General features: G+C 48.8%; 1 protein-coding gene across 1 annotated transcript in view; it reads left to right on the plus strand.

The window, feature by feature from the left end:
• SMOC2 (SPARC related modular calcium binding 2) overlaps positions 1-25,632 on the plus strand; it is a 215,192-nt gene that overhangs the window by 152,972 nt on the left and 36,588 nt on the right. Inside the window, exons 11-14 of the mRNA XM_031667620.1 lie at positions 1,564-1,717; positions 2,773-2,871; positions 3,297-3,420; positions 4,175-4,368. Coding sequence (XP_031523480.1) covers positions 1,564-1,717; positions 2,773-2,871; positions 3,297-3,420; positions 4,175-4,368 — 571 coding nt within the window. The remainder of the gene's footprint in view (positions 1-1,563; positions 1,718-2,772; positions 2,872-3,296; positions 3,421-4,174; positions 4,369-25,632) is intronic.

Consider the following 25,632-nt stretch of genomic DNA (forward strand, 5'->3'; position numbering starts at 1 on the left):
GCTAGCAAATTTAATTAATGGATCATTGGTCAGAATTAGATCATATGCCCATGGCTAAACCCACTGCTGGCAAGAAAAATTGAGTTGGTTTAAACTGGTTTAAGTTGATCACCTAGGGAGACATGGGTACTGGGTACCAGGCAAAATAGTCAATATTAGGCAGTATCTGATAAGCCACAGCCAGCTTCACTAGTCCTCATCTCCCAGTGATTCTGCCATTATTGAGTAGCCAGGTCCCATTTCTATTTAAACACCCTCTGTTCCATCAGTGCAATTTTCTTATTAATTTTCTGAAATAACAGTCCCAGGGAGATACTTTATAGTTTTGATTTATACCTGGGTTGGCAGTTAAAGTGTTTGTTTTCTTTAATCATCCTCTAAATTTCCTGACGGGGAAGAAACATTTAATAATCCAATAACAATAAGAAGCTATAAACACAAAATGCATCGTCCTTTATATGTGACCTCTCTTTTCCTCATGTCACCGTGCATGAGAATTAAAAGGCATTAGCTTTGTGGTGGACTCATCCCAAGGACCACAGACACATGCCACTCTGTCTAGACGAGCCGGGGGCGGGGGCAGCTTGCTCTGGTGCAGTTCCTAGTTGGAGCCATCACTTTGAAGGAGACATGAGGAGGGGCAGAGGTTTCAGCCCTTCCTAGTGCTCCTGACTTTTGTGTCAAAATTGGCATCTTGGTCATTGTTTGCAGATCCCGGAAGGAGGGGTCCAGGCACCTGTCATGAGTGCAGGCCCCCATGAATGGTAGAGTCCAGGTGGGAGCCAAGGGGCAAGTTTCCCCTGGGCCACTAACAGTAGTGGGGAGAGAGTGGGAAGGGGCTGTCGGACTGAGCTGAGTCAAGCTGATGGCCAGATTCTGCATTTGTGCCCAGAACAGAGAGGCTGATGAAGGCTTCGTCTGTCTGCCATCCATCCGCTGGCTGTTCCTACCTCACATCTGGGCAGCCTCTGTTCCCTGACCCCAGAGCATGTGTCTCAGTGAGGTGTGTAGCCTCTGTTCTCCAACCCCAGCACGTGTCTCTCAGTGGGGTGAGCAGAGGGTCGTGTGGGCATAGGACTGCATTTCTCCCTGGCAGAGAGCCTGGTATCTGACAGGCAATGACAGAAGAGACATTTGTGTTTTTTCTTATACAAATAAGTTAAACTAAACCTATTGAAAAAGAATGGTGATGTAGGTCAAAGCTGAAATTAACGGACTTATTTCTCCTCTTTCTCCTGTCTTGAGAATGCCAGTTCTTCAAGTCACGGGCATTTCACGCTACTCATTAAAAGAAGCAGAATACTGTCCCTTAAATATATATTTTTATATTAACATCAGTGATGAGATTTGCAACCTACCTCTAGCCCAAATTTGGAACAAAACCGAAATGCTCATCCAGGGTGGCAGGCTTCCAGATTGCTTTGGAGCTAGGAGATTCGGAATGAGGGTAAGAAATGATCTAGTCTCATGCCGCCCTCGTGAAGGATAAAAGTACTGATCCTGAAGGGCTTCAGGAGCACAACACAGAGTTCATGTTAACATTTCCTTTTTCTAACGCTACAGAGCAGCCCAGGGCTCCAACCAGGTGTGCCCTCCGATACTCTGAGAAGCAAGATGGCCCCTGAGGGCTGGGACTCTATCCTCAGAGTCTACGTCATCCATTCCGAGCTGGGACATTTGCCTGGCTTTTTGCAGCTCACCCTTCACAAGCCCTCGGGTAGGAAGGTGTCCATTCTAATGTAGGTCTCAGTTCAGCCCCCAAGACGCTGCCCCAGAGCTTGAAGTGAAGATCTTTCAGCCCTGAGAGTGCCCTAGTTCTACAGATTTAACATGCATGGGTAAAAATAAGAGCTTACTAATCCCTCAGGAAGTCAGCTTCTTGTACACATCATCTCTGGGTGAATGTTTTACTTTTCACCTGCCGGCCGCAGCAGCAGCTGCATTAGGAGATTCCTGGCTGGGTAACAGGTCCTTTACTGAGTTCATCTTTCTTGTAACCTCTTGGGGCTGTCACCCAGGCTGGAGTGCAGTGGCACCATCTCTGCTTACTGCAAGCTCCGCCTCCTGGGTTCACGCCATTCTCCCACCTCAGCCTCCTGAGTAGCTGGGACTACAGGCTCCTACCACCATGCCCCGCTAATTTTTTTTTTTTTTGTATTTTTAGTAGAGATGGGGTTTCACGTGTTAGCCAGGATGGCTTTTGCTTAGAATGTGATAACTTGTTTGCCAGAGTGTGTCAGAGACTTTCATTTCAAAAACCACATTTCAAAAAGATAAATTAAGTTCGTGTGACAGGCGGCAGGTTTTCTGGTATCAAAGAGGCTATTGGGGGCCAAGGGCGGCAGGAGTGTGCGGTTCCTGACTCTTATGACAGCTGGGTGGGGTCCTTTCTCTGGGACTGCTGGACTCTCTGGGGCCTCTGTTAGAACACTTCACATATGTCCCTTTAGAGAGAAATTTCGTTTTATTTTCTATGACTGAAAAGCGTGTAAGCAATGAAAAAAATAGAACCTAAAATGATCTCTGTGAGGTAAATAGGATCTTGTAGCCCTTTCTTTAAGAATGAAAAAGGAAACTAGGGCAGAGGGAGAGGATGAGAACCGGCAGAACTCTGGCCTCCTGACCACCTCAGGGCTGCGGACCGGCACGTTCCTCCCACACCCCCTCCTGCCGGCCTCCTGCTTATCTTCCTCATTTTCCAAGGAGTCCTTCCGGAGCCCCAAGACTGCGCCTGTGCCCCATGACGGTGCCGGCGGACTCTGTGTCTCCCAGTGTGTCACTTGCCAGGGCCTGAGGAGGCCTCCACGAAGGATTCCACGTGCCTGACACGCATGGACGGGAGGGGCGGGGGCTGGGGAGCTGCCATGCAGCGTGAGGTCAGCTGAGTGGAGGGGAAGGGAGGAAGGTTGGTGTGGGCCGTCTGGGGTCCTGCGAGTCCACAGGAAGGGGCAGTGGGTGCGCTGACCCAGAAATCTCCCATCTCCCAGTAACGCACCTCCCCGGCGTCTCCTTCATGCCGGTGAGAAGCTCCACTTCTTGGTGAAAGCCACGGTGAAGGACTTCTGTGTGCAGAAGGTCGTCCTCCTTTGGGGTGGGGGCTCCGGGAGGCAGGTTCTCATGGTGGCCCGCGCTCTATTTAAATGTCCACCTCCTCCGCTGGGTGAGGCTGGTGGTCTGCGTGAGAGGGGTCCCCTTGCCTTACACCCAAGACAAGGATAAAACCTGAGCAAAGCAGGCCTTGGTCAAGCGCTGCTGAATGGCACACATATGTCAGTGTTTATGAGCTGTTTATCCAGATTTGGATCTGACACCCTTAGGGACAGGCGCCCTGGTTCCCACTGCAAATTCAATAGAACCACGGAGACACCTGCTCCCACGAGCCCTGCAGCCGCAGCAGCCAGGGCACCTGCCCTCTTGGATGTCAGCCCCACCTGTTCAGGACTTCACCTGCACTTTGCCATTGATGCTAAGTGGGACCAGAGAGTCTAATTTTTTTTTTTTTTTTTTTTAACACTGAGGGAAACTTTTGTAGCTTCATGAGGTGGATTGGAGATGAGTTGGCCTTTGGTGCTACAGGAATCTAAATCCTGAAGTCCTTTGTGTCCTTTCCTTGGGCAGGGTGGGGGTAGTGGTCACACCCTCTGTCCTCGTGCACACACTCCTGCTCTGATGAAACAACTCAAGTGCTTGCTCCATACAGCCTTGCAGTAGGAGGAGGGGAAGTGTGGACGCTGCTCCGTACAGCCCTGCAGTAAGAGGAGGGGAGGTGTGGACGCTGCTCCATACAGCCCTGCAGTAAGAGGAGGGGAGGTGTGGACGCTGCAGTAGGAGGAGGGGAGGTGTGAGCACTGCAGTAGGAGGAGGGGAGGTGTGGACGCTGCTCCGTACAGTCCTGCAGTAGGAGGAGGGGGAAGTGTGGACACTGCTCCATACAGCCCTGCAGTAGGAGGAGGGGGAAGTGTGGACGCTGCTCCGTACAGCCCTGCAGTAGGAGGAGGGGAGGTGTGGGCACTTGGCAGCTGCTAGATGAGATTCGTTTCAGAGACCGATGGAGAGACGGCCCTGCAGTGTGATTGAAGTCACAGTGTGCTTCTTCCTACTGACTGCAAGAATAGTTTTCTCTGCCAAATGTCCACAAAGGTGACAGAAAGGAGTGAGGTCATGGGTGTTGCAGCATGAGAGCCACAGGTCACGGTGTATGCTGGGGTAGGACACTGCAGAAATGGAAGACAAACCACAGCCCGTTGTTTTCTGTCTTCTTCCCCTGCCTTCCCCCTGCCCATAGGTATGAGCAGCCGAAATGTGACAACACGGCCAGGGCCCACCCAGCCAAAGCCCGGGACCTGTACAAGGGCCGCCAGCTACAAGGTAAGTAGCGCCCACAAGTGTGGCCCGAATCCACAGGCTCCATCATGAAGTTTCTTGCAAATGTAGAATGAAAAAGAGTTTACCTGACCATTTCCCAGGCGGCCTGTCTGACTCTGGGGCCTCTTGCCTCCTTGCAGAGGGCGCTGAGTCCATGCAGGGAGACAGGGGTCCAGGAGCCACACCGGGAGCACCTGAGGGGCTCCTCCCTGCTGCTGTGTATGGAAGGTCAGACATGGAAGAGAAAGAAAGGACCCCTCACAAATCAGATCACACAGCACCCCAACATCTCCAGATGTTCCCGAACCCCACAGCCCAAAGAACCCTTTATTGATTCTACCTACGTTTCACTGTCATTTTCTGACATTCCTTTTGCATTGAATCAACAGTTCATGAAGCTAAAGTTTAGGTTTTAAGAAAACATGAGTTGAATGTATGTATTGAGTTTAATTACAAAGAAATATTGGAATGAAACAGAGGTGAATTAAAATTTAGAATAATTGAAAAATGCGGTCACAAAAAGTCGTCATGGGGTGAATTTGATATCATTGAGAAGCTTCAGAGCTACTTGCCATTTGTTTCATGTTGACCTTTTTTTCTCTGAATATCTCTAGATCGTGTATGTTTAACCAACGTCTCAGAGACATGAAAATCACACTACCGTGTACTTTGTTTAGAGTGCGTGCTTGATCTTGGTCTCTTGCAGAAACTGGATGAATTCCTGATTAGTAAATTTTTGTGGTTCCTGTACTGTTTGTACTGTCATTGATAGAAAGGGTTTTAAATTGTAAAAAGTAAAGGTGTTTGGTTTGTAAATGAGGACAGAGGAGAGCAGAATATCCACAGTGTATACATTTTTTGCGATTCCACAACATTAGTAACGAAAATGCTTGACACGGGGAAGCAGAGGGCGGAACGTGGTCCCGGGGACACGCGGCGTGGCTGTTCTGCCAGCCCTTGGTAAACACTGTGCTGTTGACTGACTTGGCTTGTTCGGAGCTGTCTTTGTCTCAGTTCTTCATGGTTTCCCAGCCGTGTACCTCCCCAGTGTCTTCCTTGTGAGGCAGGTTTGAGGAATCTGTTGGTTCTACTATTTTTTTTTTTAATCAGAATATGGTACTTGTGTGAGCAATCAACTTGCTTTCTGTTGAACCAATCAGCTTCTTTCTGGATCTTGCAGGTGAGGGTGGGGGAAGAGATCATGACGGTGTGAACACGACACCCGTCCATGCACACGCCTAGTGGAGGGCATTTTGCCTTTGACACCGTGTCTGCAGGCTGTGCTCAGCTGCTGGCTGAATTCCATCCCCCTGATGGCTCTGTCAGGAGGGAGTTCTCCTCCTCCCTTATCTGGTGTAATCTGTTGTCTCTGAAGTCCGAGTTTAATATTGGTGGGCAAGATGTTTCCTTAAAAGACGTAATGAACTTCTCACGTGCTTGCTGCATGGAAAGCCCTCAACAAACATTTGCTGGTTTTGGTTGGTCTTGACCTTGTCACATAAACTTCAGTCTGTCTCTTGCCCCTAGGGTACTTCTTGAATGGTCCAAGACTCTTAACTTATGTTTCTTTTCTATAACACAAAGTTGCATGGCTTCTAAGCCAAGCTGCACTGTGGTCTTCACACATGCGGTACGAGTGCAATTTATGGAAGTCACATTGTGCTTCTCATTGGTAAAAGGGACCATGACAGGGGATGGCTTCTGCTGCCCCTCAGGAGTGCACGTGGTAGGAAGACCTTTTCACGGTGGAATCGCATCTGTTACGCTCCAGACCGAGACTACTGATGTAAAGATGACACAGTCGTTTGTCCAGTGAGAACAACTGGTCCCTGATATTGAGAAACATGGAATGATGTCATTGTCTTCTCTGAGTGTCAGACGTGCCGTTTGGAGAGAGAGCATCCCACACTGTAAGGATGGGCACATCAGGGCTACAGAAACCATGCTCCTCTCTGCTAAGACGGGAGGAGAAGGATGGTTAGATGCTCACGACGAAGACGGCGTTTCCTTGCCTGCACCTCAAACGAAAACCAGGTTGCTGAGGCACCGAAGCCGCGTGACGCAGACTGTGCAAAGGTCAGCTTGTGCTGTTGCTGTGATGTTTGGGAGTGCGCTGTTCCTGACCACTAAATTATTTTGATTATTTGGAGATAATTATCCTTATTAGGAAAAAACAAGTAGGTCTTAAAATAGCTCCAGGATAGAGGCTGTTCCTGGTAGAGAGGAGAAACCTATTTCCAAAATAACATGGCAACATCTGAGTAGAAAGATCCTTCAAGTCCCATGTAGGCTGACATATTTTCTTCTTAAAAGGTACTGTTTTCTTTTGAAGTTGCTTTTCTAAGGTTTTGCCAATGGAGGTCCTTTATTTTCCATGTAAAGCTGATAATATTTTCACACAAAATTCACTTATGTGGGGTGAGCCGTGTATGTGTCACCAAATACTTATTCACATCTTATGTAGGACACTTAGCAGGTGTTTGGCGGCAAATGACCACTGAATCTTTGGAGGGCATCATTTTATTATGTGGCACAGGAGATCAAGGTCTGGCTTAAGAGGCTACATAGTGAGGACTGGGTCACCGTTTTGGCTTTTGAAGATTCTTTCATTGGTAGGTTTCCTCCTGGGACTATTGCGTCCTCTGTAGCAGAAATTCTAAAAAGAGGCACAAAACCACACCTTCCTAACCACACCTTAAACTGCACCTTCTTAAACCACACCTTCCTACACCAGATCTTCTTAAACCAGACCTTTTTAAAAACTACACCTTCTTCTTGGACAAGTTCACCTACCTTTATCTTGCCCTGGTATCTCTGATCACACTGTGGTTGGAGTTTTAAATAACAGGGTTACTCTGTCTCTCCAGCCTCCCCAGCCCCCTGACATCCTCCCAGGTCCTCTTGTGAGGCTGGAGAACCACACACTTGCATTGAGCTGTGGTTCCTGTGTCGGGGCCGTGGTGTGTCTCTTGGGCCCTGCCATGGCTCCCTTGTCCATGCCCCACCATGGCTCCTGTGTCCAGGACCCACTGTGGCTCCCGCGTCCGGCCCTGCTGTAGTTCCTGTGTCCAAGACCCACGGTGGCTCCTGTGTCAGGCCCAGCTGTGGCTCTCTTGTCAGGTCCTGCTGTGGCTCCCGTGTCTGGGCCCCACCATGGCTCCCATGTCTGAGCCTTGCAGGAATTCTTCCCTCTGCTTGAGCTGCATCTCTCTTAGCCCCTATGGCTCCCATGCATCCTTCAGGATGACTTCCTTGGGATGCCCAGGTGGCCGGCCACTCACATGCACCTGTCCAGCGTGTTCCCACCTGGTGGGGCACATTGTGTGGTGTGGGGGTGGACTTGCACGCTCTGCCCCGTGCCTCACAGGGTCCCTGGGGAGGTAGAGACTGCATCTCTGTGTTCCCGGCATCTGCGAGGTGGGAACGAAGGATGTAGGTGGTTTTCTTTTCCTACGAGAAGACCTTTTCGGCTAATCTGTACTGAGTGATATTGGTAAGCTTTGACTTACTAGCCATGTGGTTTTGCTTATCTAGGGCCCTGCAGCACTGGTCTTGAATGGGCTTCCCAGTGTGGGGAGAGGATGACCTGAGCCTTTACTTGAAGAGTGTCACTGGGTTCGTGATCTCATCCGGGGAGAGGGTGACCGGAGCCTTTACTCAAACAGCAGCGCTGGGTTCGTGATCTCATCCGGGGAGAGGGTGACCCCGGTCTTTACTCAAACAGCAGCACTGGGTTCGTGACCTCCGTCAGTCCTCAGGGCCCCTCTTGCTGAGTGAGAGGGGAAAGAGCCAGCACAGCCCCTTGCTTGCTTTAGCTGCAGCGCCAGCTGCATTTGTGATTCAGGCTCGTAGGCCCTCGGTGTGGCAAGGCAAAAGGCCATTGGCATGACCTTCGCAGAGAGGAGATGCAGGTGAAAGACAGAGGCGCAGGGAGATGCACCTGTCCAGAGCAGAGCGGGCCGAGTCGCCGGTGGGTTCAGGGCAGGAGCATCCGCCGAGGGGAGTTGACTCAAAAACTTACAATGGAGACTTTGATCTAAAGTGAAGTCAAAATAAGTGATTTCATGGCCTTCCTCTCACGTTTCCTGATCATGCAATTGTGTCTTTCACCCTCGGATGTGGTTTTTCCGGCTGACTCTCATTCTCAGGAGCAATCTTAGTCGAATGAGCAGACTGGCTTTCCTGTGGGTGTTGCTTCGTTTCGGTCTACACTGGCGGGGAACACCCCCGTTTTCCTGATCATGACGAACTGCGCTGCATGCAGTCTGATCTCACTCTCAGGCACTGTGGTCCAGGCTTCCCCGAAGGCAGCACAGGAGCTGGGCCCTGGGGGTCAGGAAGGTGCAGGGGAAGTCTGACATCTTCTGGGAGCCGTTCCTTCCTCCACCAGCTCAGGGGAAAACTGCACTGTCTTTCTGTGGGTGTCCTGGTGTTGGTGGTTCAGCAATGGCACCAGAGTGAGGACAGAGGGGGTGGCATGAGGAGCCCCTCAGGGAGCCTGGGCACCCTGGGCATGGCCCCTCTGTTACTGCCCTGTTGCCCAAGCCAGGGTCCTCTCCTGGGTCCCCAGAGCTTCTCCACCTGGCACGCAGTCTAGGAAATGGTCTTTATTTTGATCAAACAGCCTGTCACCCAAGTGTCTCTGGAAGCTCTGTGGACACAGCAGCCTTCATGAATGGTCAAGTCCTCTCCCTAAAGGGCGTGGCACAGGGCCTCTTCACATCTACAGCCAGGAGCATCTCTTTTCTTGGGGCCGCAAGCAATTGCCGGCATAATTACAGTCTTTGACTCGTGTGGAAACCTTAGAGGCAGCCACTGGATTTTTCAAACACCTTTTTAGCACTATTCTAATTTTTTTCAAGATTAATTATGGTTTTCTGAGAGAGCGTATAATGATCCTTACCTCGCCCTAAGTGGAGCTTAGGACATTTTCCAAAAGGTAATTAGACCAGGAGCAGCATGTTCCTGCCAGGTATCATGTGACACGTAAGGACCTCGGTGTTTACCTTTTCTACAAAGCAGACAGGAGCCGGCCAGGACCTCGCTTGGTGGCCTTTGAGAGCCTCGCAAAGGTGACATGAGGTGTCAATATTCTGCCCACTGAAAATGTCAACTTCTGTGATCCCTGCTGTCAGATCAAAACTGAATTTACAGACATGAGTCTTCTCAATTTTAGCTGAGCTGGGAACAAAACATAATACTGGAATCCTGGGGATGCGGGTAGCTTGGTGAGCTGTCTGCACTCTGTGTCCATACAGGCTCACGCCAGAACCAGCTGCTCAGGGCACAGGCTCAGATGCTCTGTGAGGCTGGGACGAGGACTGGGTGTCGAGGAGGCTGGGATGCGAGGCTGTCTGTGACAGAGGATTTTTAACCTGGCATTCTGCTTTTGAGAGCTGTCTGGTGGCATGATCCCTAAAGAATATCAACTCAGCCTCTTGGGTATGGATGGGGAGTCCCAGATACGGCAAGAGACCATTCCACACGGCACCACTTGGAAGAGAGAGCTGAATCTACATTATTTTATTTTTTGACCACTAAATTTGAGGTCTAAATATGAAATTAAATTTGCAGATGAATAATATTAGTAACACTTCTGAAGAAAATCGCAGTTTTTAGGAAGCATAACAGTGAAATGGACAATTAAATCAGTTTTATTGGGGAAAGACTGCTGCAAATAAAAACTCAGAAGAATCACACATATAATTGCCAGCCCAGAGGCTTCATGAGACAGGAACAGCAGGGACGAGGGGTGCCGAGGACTCAAGTGGTTGGGAAAAGGTGGTTTTCAAGAACCGGTGTCTGTGGGAGCATCCTGAGATGCCACTGCACTGCGGGGGTGTTGCAGGGAGCTCCTCCTCAGCAGCTGAGGGAGCCTGAGCAGGTGCAGGGGACACAGGTGAAGCGAGCCTTTCACTCAGCGCTTGCCTTTTCTCCTGGGAAAAAAAGGGGACAGGATGCACCCTGCAGAGGGCACACGAAAGATGAGAACTACGAAGGAACGATATGGCTACCCTTGCAGCAAGGCCAGCAGAATTCTCAGTGGGGTTTTATTACAATATTTCCTTTAGCTGAAATTTTGTCTCCATGTTTAAGAGTGAGGAGACATTGGAGAAGGCTTGGGGGAACGTGGGAATTCATCTTCCTCAAAAAAACAAGAACAGGAAAAGAGAAATTAAATAAACAAAGGCTTTTTATTTTCCTCAACATGTAGAGGAAAGATTAACAAATGTCTAATTATGTACAGGAGGGTGCTGGGCGCTTTTTCTGTTTATTAATTGACACTTTGGCAGCTGGGTGTGAATAACCAAGTGGGCTGGCTCTTTCTCACCAATGCGGCTGGGCAGGCGCTTTTCTCACACACAAGGACAGGTCTCCCAGGCCCAGGGCACTACATTCGTGGACTCTGAAGACAGGACAGGAAACTGGAGCCATGGTTTCTCCCACGACCTTTCAAGCAAAAGTTTAGGACTCTGATGGGCCAGGGGCACTCTGCTCTTGTCCCGCACTCACATCCGCTTGGACAAGTCCTATCTCCGCTCCTAGCTCTCCCGCATCTCTCTGGCTGCTCCGCTGCTTCCTCCAGGTGAGTTTCCAAATAGACTGTAAGTAGATTCTGATCCCCATCCACGCAGCGAGAAGAGGTGTCTGGAAACCCCAGACCTGGCCTGTGTTGCTTCCGATTGTCAGGGTCTCCTTGCTCCAGATTAAATGTGAACTGCTTGTTGTGACCGATAGGACCCCTCCTGGCCTGACCGAGGTGCAATTTCTGTTTTCTTCTCTCTGCCATGCATGGGACTGTGTCTCACCTGATTGGATGGCCTGCTTGGAGAGGTGGGGGATGTGTCCAGTACCTCGCTGAGAGGCCATGCCTCCAGCACACAGGACACAGGTCGTTTCCCTGAGAGGCATGTTGATATGGATTGCCAAGTGTATGGGGCCTGCCAGGAATAAAATAATCTGAGATTGTTAATCCACCCATTTATTTCCCATCCAAGGAAACAGATCTGTCCTATGGCATATATTATCACAAGGCCGCTGCGTGGGAGTGGCCTGGACCATTGCCCTGGGGCCCAGTGCTCCAACAGGACCCTCGCTTTATTGTTGTGCTATCACCACCATCAACTAGTTAATTTTTAAATGCGAGGCCCCCATGCTCCATTTCGCATTGGGCCCTACAAACCAGCTGGTCTGTATTAGTAACAACACACGGCTTGCAATTCATTGGGCATCCAATGGCAAAGAGCCAGCATAGTGGCATTAAGAGGCGAGTCGAGGAGAGGCAGGTAGTGGCATTAAGAGGAGAGTTGGCCGGGTGCAGTGGCTCACACCTGTAATTCCAGCACTATGGGAGGCTGAGACCGGCGGATGGTGTGACCCTGGGGGGGCGGAGCTTGCAGTGAGTAGAGATCGCGCCACTGCACTCCAGCCTGGGCGACAGAGCGAGACTCCGTCTCAAAAAAAAAAAAGAGAGGAGAGGCTGTAAGAGTTAAGACAGGGCCAGGGATTGATGATGGATGGGCTGGGAATGTCCCCCATGGGGTGGGCACAGATGCAGACAGGAAGACGGTGCACTCAGGACGTCAGCAGCCCAGCTTAGGCGAGGGGGAAGGTGCCATCGTCTCCTGCGGGGACTATGGGCTCTCGCCACAGCAGGCACACGGGCATCTGGCCGGGGAGAGATAGCGATGGCAGGAAAGCTGGACTGCCCTTCAACCACTACTCCATAGACTCCACTAGACTAGGACCCAATTTCTGAAATTTATGGGCTTCAATTTTATTTGTTTTTCCAACATAATAGGACAATAAATATCTTAATCTTAAAATACCCAGGAATTTGCTAGAATGTCAGAGAACCAAGTGTTAGATGACGTGACACAAAATGACCATCAGCATGGATCAGGGAACTTGAGTTCTGGGCAGCGCTGGTGACTGCAACATCACATTGTTGACTTATTTTAGAAGCAATGTGGCTGGTGTTCATTTATGGTTTCCTTCAGAGCCAGATTTTTAAAGATAAAGTGCCATTTTAAAAATTCCCAAAGACAGCAGGGAGCATTCTGAACGACAACAGGACAGTCAGCTCCGGCCAGTTTGGCCTGCGTTACGTTGAAAGTTATGATTATGCAGAAGAGAGATGGAATAAAGTTTAGATTTACATTCATCCTGAGAAAGGCATCTGCCAGACAAATTAATAGTGTAAGCAATATTTCAGAGACAGTTTAAATAACTTGAGAACAAACTGGTCTCCAACACTATCAAATATATTAAATTGATTTCTAAACAATTGTTATTCTATTGCAAATAATTCCTAACTCTATTAAAGCAGTTTATCCTAAATGATTAACTACTTTAAAAGCCTTCCAAGTACGGTATACACTTGAGAATAACAAGTATGCTTTTAACTGGCCTACAGTGATTAGTTTAGACTTCCTTCCTATCTCATCTGAATTGATTGAGGCTCTACCGTAATCTAATTAAAACCTCCTATAATGCAAGGCTCACTTACTTCATGTTTGCCACTGACTCAGGCAGGAAACCACCATGGCATTCCTAAAAGGGCCTTTCTTTCTCTGAGACTGTGCACTTCAGATGAGACCACAGTGAGGCCAGTCCGGACAGCGGGGCCTCTGCCTGGAATCGGAAGGTCTCCACAGCCAGCTGTCCCTTGTGTAGCTGGTGCCTGCCATGGTTAGAAAGCCTACAGCTTCAGTTTACATGCGCTGTGTCTTGCGGCCCTTTTACTCTACGTACCAGTCATGGTCACTGTGCTCCTGCAGGCTGTTGTCCAGCTCGCTCTCAAGGTTCCTGCCCATACGGGCTCTGTGCTCCCTGAGGTTGGTGGTCACCACCTTCAGGTCTTCAGATCCTCTGCACCAGGTTGCTCAGAAGGCATGAAACACACAGCTCTATCTGCATGGAATATTTGCCTGTGGTCTCTCCCCTCCACCAAACCAAGCAAGTCAGATGCCTTGAGCGTTCTTTAGCTATCTGTATTTCATCTCTTCACTGAATCACGTTTATTGTTTTCACTTGGAAGCGCTTATCTTCCTGATTCCCCTATGTCTTTAAACCCAAAGCTGGCAGAATACTAAGACTGCATGGTGCCTTCTCTGCTTTACCTTCTCATGAGAATTACAAATCCCTTTCTTTTCTAATTTTGAGAGCAAATATTTATTACATGCTTGTTACATAGGCGGCACCTGCCAATGTTCTGGGAGATGCGAGTCAATAGAGATCCAGCTCCTGTACTCTGGAGAGGAGACCTGGCTGTGAGGATTGCAGGTTTATGACCCTGGAATGAATGCTCTTGAACAAGAAAGCAACCTTATTTCAGTTTGAAATATTGGGAAAATGGAGACTGATGTATATGAAAATTTTCCCTATGTCTAAAAAGATTATGGTAGAATTCTTGTAAACTCTTTTCCAGACTTGCGCCAATGTCAAGGACATTTCACCCTCACCCCAGATAGTGCCCTTGGAGTCAGGGAACCCCGGACAGTGTGGGCAGCACGGACACTGTGCAGAGTGAAGGAGTGAATGTGAAAAATCGCTTCTGCAGGAGAAATTAATTCCAAGGGGGATCGAGACAGGGAAAATCCAATTATCCAGGTTGGATACTGGCCAGAGCACTGCAGTTATTACTTCCAGAATAAAGGCAAGACTAATGGAAATGGCCCAGCTGATAGGAGCAATTATGTTCTTCCGGATAATTCCTTAAGAATTCAATTGGACAGATGAAGGCTGCAGTGCCCTGATGCATAAGCTGCATGTCAAACTACTTGGACACCTGGATAACCAACCAAGGTAGAAAACCTCTCAAAACCCTGCTTGTGATGAATAACCGCAGGCTATGGAAACCCCTATGATGTTTTCTCGGATAGCATGATTTACTTTTTTTCTTAGTTCTCTTCTAACTTGTCAAATTAAGGTCAATCTTTCAGAAACGTCAGAGGTTTCCCTCTCTGACAGAGAAGGATAAGTGGACTGCCTGTTAGTTGTTAATTAGCTTTCGGAAATTCCTGAGATACATTGTTCAAGTGTGAATTTCAGCAGACACACTTTAGTGTTTTGAGTTTCTGTCCTATTTAATGCATCTTTTCTCTATGCTTTTCCTGATGTAATCAAGTTACTCAAAATGTATAATCCCCTTATTTCCGGAGGAGAATAGTATTAGATCCCAGTGTCAGATTTCTGATGTTAAAAGCGTCTCCTAAGGAACACACATTATCTGCCATGAAATGCTACTTTTTGGAGCATTCTTTGATATGCTCTTTAAAAATATAGTTGAAGTTCATGTTTTATTTACAATTTTGCTCTGTTAAATAGTAACCCACTTGTATTAGTTTGTTTTCATACTATTATGAAGAAATAACCGAGACAGGGTAATTTATAAAGGTAAGAGGCTTAATTGACTCACAGTTCCACATGGCTGGGGAGGCCTCAGGAAACTTACAATCATGGCAGAAGGGAAAGCAAACATGTCCTTCTTCACATGACGGCAGGAGAGAGAAGGGGAAGTGCCAGATGTCCCTCCTCACATGACCACAGGAGAGAGAAGGGGAACTGCCAGATGTCCTTCTTCACATGGTGGCAGGAGAGAGAAGGGGATGTGCCAGATGTCCTTCTTCAGATGGCAGCAGGAGAGAGAAGGGGAAGTGTCAGATGTTTATAAAACCAACAGATCTCATCCAGACTCACTTGCTATCTGGAGAACAGCATGGGGGACTCTTACCCCATGGCCCAGTCACCTCCACCTGGTCCTACCTTGACATGTGTAGATTATGGGGATTACAATTCAAGGTGAGATCTGGGTGGGAACACAGAGCCAAACCATATCACCACTCATTGCCTTACTCAGGGGTAAAATTATTTATTCAAATGCAGCAGAATAGCATTGCTGTCTTTGGAATTTCTCTAATGGATTATTTATTTATTTATTTATTGAGATGGAGTCTCACTCTGTTGCCCAGGCTGGAGTGCAGTGGTGTGATCTCGGCTCATTGCAAGTTCTGCCTCCTGGGTTCATGCCATTCTCCTGCCTCAGCCTCCTGAGTAGCTGGGATTACAGGCACCCGCCCCCCCACCATGCCCGGCTAATTTTTTGTATTTTTAGTAGAGACTGAGTTTCACCGCGTTAACCAGGATGGTCTCAATCTCCTGGACCTCATGATCCACCTGCCTCAGCCTCCCAAAATGCTAGGATAACAGTGTGAGCCACTGCACCCGGCCTCTAATGGATAAATCTCTTTGAAGCAAAGAATGGAACAAAATGAATCTTCTTCCACCATGTAGCTGCACAGGAGTATCAGAGCCTATTCTGGCTTAAGAGGCTGCCTGATTCGTGAATTGTTCATTGTTCAATTAAACTCCTTTACATAAAAAAAAAAAAAGGAGAGAGAGAGAGATAAGGATAGGCCTGTGCCTCTCCTGGTGCCCTGCAGGCTTCCCCTTTGTTCTCACCATGGCATGCTGTGTGTTGACATTACTCTTTATTGTTCAGAGCCCTGGCTTTTCTTGCACATACCATTTCCCAACAGGCAGTCCTAGAGTTCACGTATGCATGGTTTCTTCCTGACCACTTAACCGACTCATTCGAGGTGAGGCTGTTGCCGTGTCAAGAGAGCGACAGGAGCAGGGTTGCCTGTCTTGTCTTCCCACCACTATTTCCAAGCCCTTTCCACCCTGAGATGCCATTTCTCTAATCCACATCTCCACAGAGAGTCTCCTCGTCAGGGGGAAGCTGAGGTACAAAATGCTTGACTGCAAAAGTAGCCGTCTTTTGTGCCTGGTGCCTGGGGTACATAGAAGGGACAAGGTAGAGGACGTGCAAGGCCACCCTCAGAGACCGACACCGTGCCCACATTTCTCCACGAAGAGGACAATCTGTAGAAAGCCGGATGCACTCGGGCTGAGTGTGGGATGGAGCTTCCGAGCAGTCAGCCTTAGTCCACGCTGGGAAGGGCATGCAGGGGCATGTTTTCTGGAAGCCCCTCTGGGTAGAGGAGTGTCTGACCTCCATAGCCCGTCCATCTGGACAGTGAGTTAGCTCTGCTTCTACATAAATGTGAGTAAGTGAGATTATCTGTTTCTGTTTAATTCTCTTACTGCGCTATTGTCCAGGGTAATTCTATAGAAATGCTCTAAATATAGGAAGCCCAAGAAGTTAGTAGAGATTGAGTCAGCAAACCAAGGTCAACATGCAATACTCTAAAAGGACAGAGCAGGCTGGAGGGCTGCAGGGATTCCAATCAGACCCACTAAGGCATTTGGACCATATCCTGCAAGAGTTTTGGCTGAGACGTGGATAATTATTATTATTATTATTTTTATTTTTTTGAGACGGAGTCTTGCTCTGTGACACAGGCTGGAGTTCAGTGATGTGACCTTGGATGACTATAACCCTCCCGGGTTCAAGCATTTCTCCCATCTCGGGCTCCGACTAACTGGGACTACACACCACCCCGCCCTGGCTAATTTTTTTTTTCTTTTTTCTCAGTAGAAACAGGGTTTCGCCATGTTGGCCAGGCTGGTCTTGGACGCCTGATCTCAAGGGATCCATCCACCTTGGTCTCCCAAAGTGCTGGGATTACAGGCGTGACCCACTGCACCTGGCCAATAATTATATTTTTATTTTTAATAAATCATTTGGGTGCAGTGGCTCACGCCTGTAATCCCAGCAACTCAGGAAGCTGAGATGCTGGGCGGAAGGATTGCTTGAGCCTGGGAGTTCCCATCTAGTCTGGGCAACATAGAGACCCCCCAAAAAATCACTTCAACAGCCTCCTGGACAATGGTTCAGAGATGCACGAGTCTGGGGCAGCCAGAGTGGCTGATGCGTGCTGAGGCCTGGGCTGTCTGTGCGGTGGCTGTGGGGGGGCAGAGGAAGGGAAGAGGGAGAGAGGTGTGTCACCTGCTCAGGGTCACAGAGCCTGGCGACTGGGTGGGGCATCGCCACAGAGGAGGCTCCTGCAGCTCATGGGTGCTGACCTGAACGGCTGCACAGAAGCCCCGACTTCCCACAGGGCCATTCTTAGAACCAAATGGAGACAGTAGCAGGGTCAACAACCACCACCACAACATTCAAAATGGCAAATATGTATTGAGAACTTAGACGATGTCAGCCTAGGCGCTTTCCCTATGAGTTCATTTTTGACTCCTGACAGTGCTAAGAGGAAGCGCTATTGATTTGTTCATAGATTAGTGGATTGATATTAAAGGCACCACCCTCTGTAACTTCGTTTCACTCAGTGTTGTGGTGACCCGTCTAACCCACATGGAAGCGAATCTGAGCTGCATGTGAACACGTGCACATGTAGACCGAGCTCACTGGAGAAGCATTCTGTACAATAAAGCACTCGTTGAAAAGCAGGCTCATATGGAGAACCTTCTGCAGTCTATTATTGAAGGAACTAGAAAAATTGTTATGAAGTTATCCTGTCATGTAATGAAGCACACAGACACACAGACAACAATACAGATTCACACACAGACATGCACACACACACTGACATACAGAAACAGACACTCAAACACAGATACACACAGACACAGATGTGCACAGACACACAGAGACACAGAGAGACACAGACAGACACAGACAATACAGATTCACACACAGACACACACACACACACTGACATGAAACACAGGCACTCAAACACAGATACACATAGACACAGATGTGCACAGACACAGACACACAGACACACAGACACAGACAATACAGATTCACACACAGACACACACACACACACTGACATACAGAAACACACAGACACACAGATACACATTCACAGAAATACACAGACACAGACACACAAACACAGATACATACACACACATACGTACACAGACACACAGACACACAGGCACTCCACCACCACCACCAGCACCACCTGGGTCAAATTGGAATGGGGCTCAAATTCCCGAAATGAACAGAATGATGTGGACCCCACCCCTGCCCCCTGGATGCGGTGAAGCGCTGCCCCGACCCTTCCTCCTGCTTCGCGTTTGCTCCCCAAGGTCACGAGATGCCTGGTGCTCCAGGCAGTAGAAAAGCACTAGGGCTGATGGTGCACGTTGGTCGTCCTCACTGTGAACACCCGCATCGGCTCAGGCACAGGAGATGGAGCTTAGGATGCTGCCCCTCAGGAATCAAGCCACTGGATGGTAGCACTGCAGAGCCCCCTTCCTCCAGCCTGCTGGGGTTTCAGACCCAAGGCAGACGGCAGCTTCGACGCGGGAACACTGGAGCAGGTGGTGAGCAGAGAGCACCTGGTCCTGCTCCTCGCCCTGTAGGAGAGGCTGGGAGAGGTTGGGAACTGGCCCAGTGTGGCCTGAAGGTCAGCTCAAATGCCCCTCATGGCGTTCTTGGGATTCGAGTTTCTTTTTATCGTACCATTTGCTTTTGGTGGTTTTCTTTCTCACTTACTTGTTCTTTCTTTCTTAAAAATAAATAGCATAGGCTCACATCCAGGGAGCAGATACCTAGCCCTCAGTCTCCTGCCAGGTTTTGTGCACTCGCTCTCAGAGAGCCTAACTTTTCTTTACGACTCTTCGAGGGCATATGCACAGCCAAGCCAAGCCACGTGCCCGTGTCCGTGTGAGCCCTGGGCCCCAGGAGCGAATAAAAGCAAATGCGCCTTCCACACCAAGACCTGCTTCTTCCCTTTGTAGGGGCAGGGCAGCCGCTCCAGCTCCACCGCTCAGCCAGGAAGGCCGGCCTGCGGGCCCGGAGAAAACAGACCACCTCTGGGCTTTCTCACTCTAGAGGCGAGGGGCCTCAGAGGAGGAAGCGAGTTCCATGTTTACATATTTAATCGCCTGGCAGGAGCCTTGTTGGACACCGGAGTGAAGGTCTTGATCTGGCTCCCCTGTTCTGCAGCGAGCAAGGCAATGGTTAAGACAAGAGGTGCCTTTCGAAGAAAGCTAAGAGCTCACCACCTGTTTCCTCAGTCACTGAAGAAATTATTCAAGTAGCCCCAACATGAAGCAGAGGTCTTGCCGCATGAAAGAGGCAAGTTCCTTACGCTGGTTCGGAAAAGACAATCTACATTGTGGAGGAATTAATTCTTTTTACTTTTAGGTTACGTGAGACAGTCCTGTCTCACTCCTCGCACAGAATCACATCTGCGTCCGCATTTCTGCTCCCTGTGCAGAGGCAGAGGCAGAGGCTTCGCCACTGTGGCTTGGGGTGAAAGGAAAGAAGGTAGAAAAATCTGAATTCTGATGCCAGCCTCTTTTTCCTCGTCAGGAATAATTGACGATGTGTGCGAGATTTCTGCAGGCACAGCTCAGATTACTTGAGGTAGTCCAGAGAAGAGGGAGACAGCTGCATTTTTCTCTACGTTTTGTGAAGAAATCAGAATTGATGCAGTTAATAGGAACACCTGGCCATGCCGTTTCCGCAGACAGGCCTGAGGCACTTGGGTTCCATCTGTGTTGACCGCGACACTCCACATTCTGCTCCAGCCTGCGTCTCCTCTGTATCACTGTGGATCACAAAAGGCAATGGGCCCTACCCTCTGATTATCACCCAAAAGGAAGGGCTATAGGCCAGTCACTCTAAAGCCAAATATCATTTAGCAAAAGTGCGTGGCAACTTAATGCGTTCTGTCACCTAGGCCTGTGTTTAACGGCCAGTGTATCTTGGAGAGTGCGCCAGGAAGTGGCATCACTCAGATTCCAGGGGTCTTTATCAGAATTTCAGGTAACAGCTGAAGAAGATGTCGGGCTACACCTGCGTGAATTGTTTGTAGGCTGAAAATGTGGTGATAGAGACCCAGGGCCCTGACAGCCCAGTTCTCTGTGGCCTGGGTTGGCCTGGGTTGGCCTGGGTTGGTCTGGACATGCCGGGAGGGTCATTCTTCTACTTGCTGTGTTTGATTATAGGCGTCTTAGTTTATGTGATTCTCAAGACAAGGAGCTTCTCATTTAACCAGCTTCAGAGAAGAGACACACTCCAGGCCCCATAGCCTTGGAGGAGCTAGATATTTGTAAAAATCTAGCCCAAGAAAAATAGGTGTAGAAAATTACCATGAAACACCCCCCCAGTTCCTGAGAGACCAGCATGTTGACTTTGGGTTAGCTGTGAGCTGAGTATATTACAGACACCCTTTCTCCTCTAGTAAAACTGATTCTACCGACCACAGGGTTATGCCAAAGGCTGACAATTGAAGCATCTTATAAAAATTGCCCTTTGAAAAGTGTTATATTGTTTGTTGAGATTTAGGTGAGTGCACTGTTAGCTGTTATGTCAGCAGCACAGCAAAGATTTCTCTGGTTTTAATATCAGGAATTGGTATTTTATCTCCTGATTGCTTGCTTCGTGCTGAGTTTTAATTTGTATTAGATTTCCCTCTTCTTCTTGTCTGTATTACTCTCTGGGGGCAGGATGTCAGGAGGAAAAATGATGTGTTCCTTAATGAGAAAACAACTGAAAACTACAAAATCCAGTGATTCTGGTAGTTGCTCAATGGGATCCAATCCAAACAAGAAATCATTTTAAAACTTCCGCTCAATGGAGCCGTATATTGCTTTGTCACTGGCAGATTCAAAATGGCCTTTAGCTCTGAGCCTGCGGTGCTCATCTCAGGGAGAGGCAGCAAGCACTCAGTATACAGCAGGAGCCACTGTGCCCTGAGACGTGGTTGTAATCAGCCTGCACAGGGGTGGACTGTACTGCACAGCCGTGAGGGCACGTGCAAGGAGCACTTTCACACCGTGCCTCTGCTAGAAACTGAAAGTTGTCAGAATCCAAATGAAATTGCTTATGCCAAGCCCAGCTAAGCAGAGGAGAAAGGCCCGCAGGAGGGGCCCTCACACACACTGGTGGGGAAAACCACAGCCTTGCACGAAGGCACTGCAGGCTCCCACGGAGAAGCCTTCTGTGTGGACATCAGCCAGCAACTGCCTGCTGAACCCTGGACTAACGCCACTCTTGCCATCCATCCTTGCCAAGGAGGCGTGTTTCACAGCCACCTTCCTCACCCCACAAGCCCTTGCCTTCCTCGGCCTCCGTGGGCGCGCCTGTGGCCCCCTAGGTTTGCCATGGCTCACGGATTCTGGGGTTGCAATTCTTTGTTCATTCCCAGATAAACACACACTTTGGAGAGCCTCTCTTTCTGTTGATATTTTAGGTTGACAAAACAAAGGGCCTGGTCAAGACATACACGTTCTTGAAAACAAAACAGTAACATCCCGTTGTCCTCTGTGTGGCTACCTCCCAAATAAAAACCGAGGGCTGGAGAACGTCGTGCTGCCATAAATTAATATCACCTGGAAAAATATAAGTAAACACCGAGCTTTAAGTGAAATACTTGGTTCCAAAATGGAACTGGATTTCTGTTTCCTGTTTCAGTAACGGTTTGTGACAGTCTGTTTAAAAGACTGTGGGCCAGGTCTCCGGACACTCTGTAGTAGATACTAAACACAGCTTTCACATTAGGAAACGGGAGTATGTAATTTGGAGAAATAGTCTAAACTGGAAAATGCAAAACTAGTAGCAGCATGTATTCAACATAAATTACACTTTTATTTGACTGATTCCTTTTCCTAAGTCCCCGTGTCTCACTCTTGTCTGTCTATTTAACAAGGATTCTGGAGGGCCTGCTGCAAGATTACTAAACTGTACATGGTACAGTCGGTGGGACTGTGCCGAAGGCATTACCTGCTCTTCGTAGATGCCCACCTCTGAAGGCCTTTCCTTCAGTCCCTTGGCCCTGCTTTTGAGCCTGGTGCCCCGCTGGAGAACGACCTTTATCCAGGCCATTCACTGCTGCAGAAACCACTCTTCTCCGAACAGTTCCCAACCGTGGGCCGGCCACGGAGGCATGGGCGGGAGGCAGTCCGGTCCCTGAGAGGGAAGGACAGGGGGACCTAGGATGCGGGCTGTGCAGGGATTCCACCCTCTGCATTGGCCGGCGGGCAGGCGAGGGGGACTCACGGCCTCTTCTCAGCTCTCTTCTCTGGGGGAAACATGCTCTTGACAGCCCTGCTTGCTGCCTCGAGCTCTGAGAGGAGGCTTCGCAGTCACTGGAACAGCTGTGCTTCTGCCTTTGCTGTTCCTAGAGTTTTGTGCACACAATGTGTGACATCACTGGTCCCCTGGAAGGAGCTGCCGCACTGTTGTCCCCTCACTCAAGCTGCAACGCACAAGCCTTGGCTTCAGGGTCTCTGACAGGTCCTCGTCACCCCCAAATGCCCCCAGTACTGTCTTTTGATTCTTCCCACGTGGGAAGGGATCAAGATGGGGCGGCCCCCCGGAAACCCCATTCATCGCCCTCTTCCGACAGGCCTGCTGCTCTCCCAGTTCCGCTGGCTGTCAAAGGCTCCGGGTCCCAGGCAGGGCACCTGTCGCCGCAGGACAGGCTGATTGGGTGCCAGGCTGCCTGAGCTCTGACCCCAGGGATTTAATTCAGCTGGTCTCTCGTCATCTGGGAAATTTTAATCCAGCTGGGATTCCTGTCCACAAATCACATTGTCCAGAGTTTCCACAAGAAGGAATCCCCGTAACTAGATATCACCTTTTCTGTCTAAAAGCACCCTCCTCGAGTACAGCCTGGGGAAGCCTAGAGTTGTCAAGGAATGAAATGGACTGTTCAGGCCTTTAATTAAGCAGACGTGCGGCTGAATGGGCAGCTGACTCTGTGAACAGACGAATGTGCATGGGGAAGCTGTGCATGGGGAAGCTGGTCCCAGAGCTGTCTCCATGCAGAGTTCCCATCACCGGTTTAGGGGAATAGTATGTTTTTAAAGCTCTGCTGAAGTGTAACCATTTCTGGTGTTTATGAAGCTGACTTGGTAAATCCTTTTGCCAACTTACTTACATTCCCTTTCAAAGCTTGTTCTTTTGCTTGAAACACGGGGGTGGGTGGCTTGGTGGAGGCAGCCCTCGGGGAGCTCCGCTGTGCTGTGAGCTCCTGTCCCATTCTTCAGGAGGACCCTCATTGATCAGGGTTCCGGGGCTGCCTGTCATGTTGTGGGGCATCTGAAGAAACCTTTAGATGTTTGCAGCGTCTCGTTCATCTCCAACTCAGGGTGCCACACCAGTGCTCTCCCTCCGTGGCCGCTTCTTGTTAAAGACGTGTGAGGTTGAAAGAAGACAGACCCTCTTAGCTTGGTCTGATGCCCTAAACTCAACAGAAGTCTGTCCCAGAAAAGTCCGGCCTTGGAGCATCAGAGATGACCCCTCAGAGCATTTGGCAGTGTGCTGGGTTTGAAGTAGGTACACACTGGGCGCGAGAAACTTAGAGGATAGTAATGGTTTGGCTCTGCAAGACTAGGAAATGAGTGTTCCAGAGGAAACAGGCTTTGAACTAATTTATTAACAATGAAAAAGATGTGAGTAGGTGGAGGATAGATGATGTTCCTATGACGGTGACACGGGCTGCGCTGCAGACACAAAAATGTAAGGACGCAACTAAGAAAACGAAGGGTACGTGTTTGGGAAAAGCTTTTCTTGAAGGAATGCAGACATTGGTTTGGCGTGCTTGTTTCTGGTTGGTTGTGTTTTCATATTTTCCTCCTCATGTTACATGTTTTCTAAGGAGGATAGAGTTTCCCATTACAGCCTTTGACTATGGGTCCAGGTGAGAAGCTGCATGAGGTCTTTCTTCAGGAATTCTCCCTGAAGAGCAGAGTGAGGGGATCATTTCCTGCACACCTCGACTGAAAGCTCAGCCTTCCAGACCAGGCTTATGATGATGATGACCTGGAGGAGGACAGGGCTGCTCAACCAGGGATCTGAGTGGACCCTGCATTCCACATGCAATCCCTAAAGATCCAGGCCTATCACAGTCATCACACGTGAGCTCCGTTCCCCTCACTCAGCATTTCTAGACCTGATGCTTTGTCACCATGAAATTGCACAATAATTCCCAAATCTTACAAACATCTTCATCTGAAATTTTTTCAATAACAGGAGGTTTTTGGTCACCTGGTTGATTAATGGTTGGTTGAGTTGGTTAATAATTAATGGCCTAACTCAGGAACATCAGAAGTGACATTCATACTAACCATCCATCTCCACGGCCGGGGACGTCCTTAATTAGATCTCTTTCCAAAAACTTTTGGCCATACACAGTCATAGAACAAGTTATCAGAACATAGTTGTGCCAAGAATCAACAACTTTGCGATCTTTGGCAAATTTTTGTGAGATAATTGCTTTTAAAGTACAACGCCAGAAACATGTATGAAAATAATCACTCTCCCCTTATCAAAGGAAGTGCTTTCACTCTAGAGAGTTGATGAAATTATCTAAGCGTTTGCTTTTTCATTGCCTAGTTTCAAATCGGTGATTACTTGATTGTTGAAAACACTGCACCTCCAGCAAGTGCACAACCCCGGTGCATGACTTTGGCTTCATTATATTTTATATTGTAGGTGTCGGCTCAGTGTTGCAGCCACCATAATTTTGAGCTATGATTTTTTTAAAATTTTGCTATCCAGCCTATTATAAGCTATCCTTGTGTTTATGCTATTTCTGTTTGATATACAGATGGTTAATGTCTTTCTTCATCCATGACATTGTAACTGGTTTTGGAAAAGGAGCAGGCTAAGGACAGAATTCTGTGGCTCCTCCTCAGAAGCTCCCAGAGACTGTCATCAGCCCATCCTTTCGATGCCTTTTCCCTAAAGCTATTGAAACAGATGCGAATCCGCTGACCTCTATTCAGAGATGGTGGCTCCTGGGGAAGCCTTGCGGGTCCCACCCATTCCTCTCAGGTCTGCAGGTGCACAGCGGCTTCCTCCTTCCCCAGGGGTCCTTGGATCAGCTCCCAGGAGCCCCAGCTGTCTCTCCAGCTTCAGGCCACAGCAGTTCCCTCTCTGTCAAGTGTTGATGAGAAACCAGGTAAACCCAGGCTGCACTGCTGTTTGAGGATGTGGGGCTGAGATGACTTCATTTTCCTCCTCTGTGTCTCCTGCCAGGAATGAGTAGGCAGGTGGATAATGTACAAAATAAACTTCGGAAAATTTGCTGTATTCAGATAATCATTTGAACCTTGAGGAATGTATGCGTGTGAAATATTTTGCTATTTGAAAGCTTCCAAAACTGAATCAGACATGCCCCACCCCACAGAGGTCCTGATCTGCATTTCCCCATTTCTTAATTTCAGTGGACAAATCCCCAGAGCTCTATAGATGGCCCAGGATGTGCAGGAAGGGAGCCCAGATAAGGGCAGGGACAAGTAAGTGCTCCCTGCACTTGGCTCACTGCACACCTGCCTTGCCACATGGATTCCGGAGCAGCAAGGAAATAGGCC

Source organism: Papio anubis, chromosome 6 (assembly GCF_008728515.1).
Source record: "Papio anubis isolate 15944 chromosome 6, Panubis1.0, whole genome shotgun sequence".
NCBI classification, from domain to species: domain Eukaryota; kingdom Metazoa; phylum Chordata; class Mammalia; order Primates; family Cercopithecidae; genus Papio; species Papio anubis.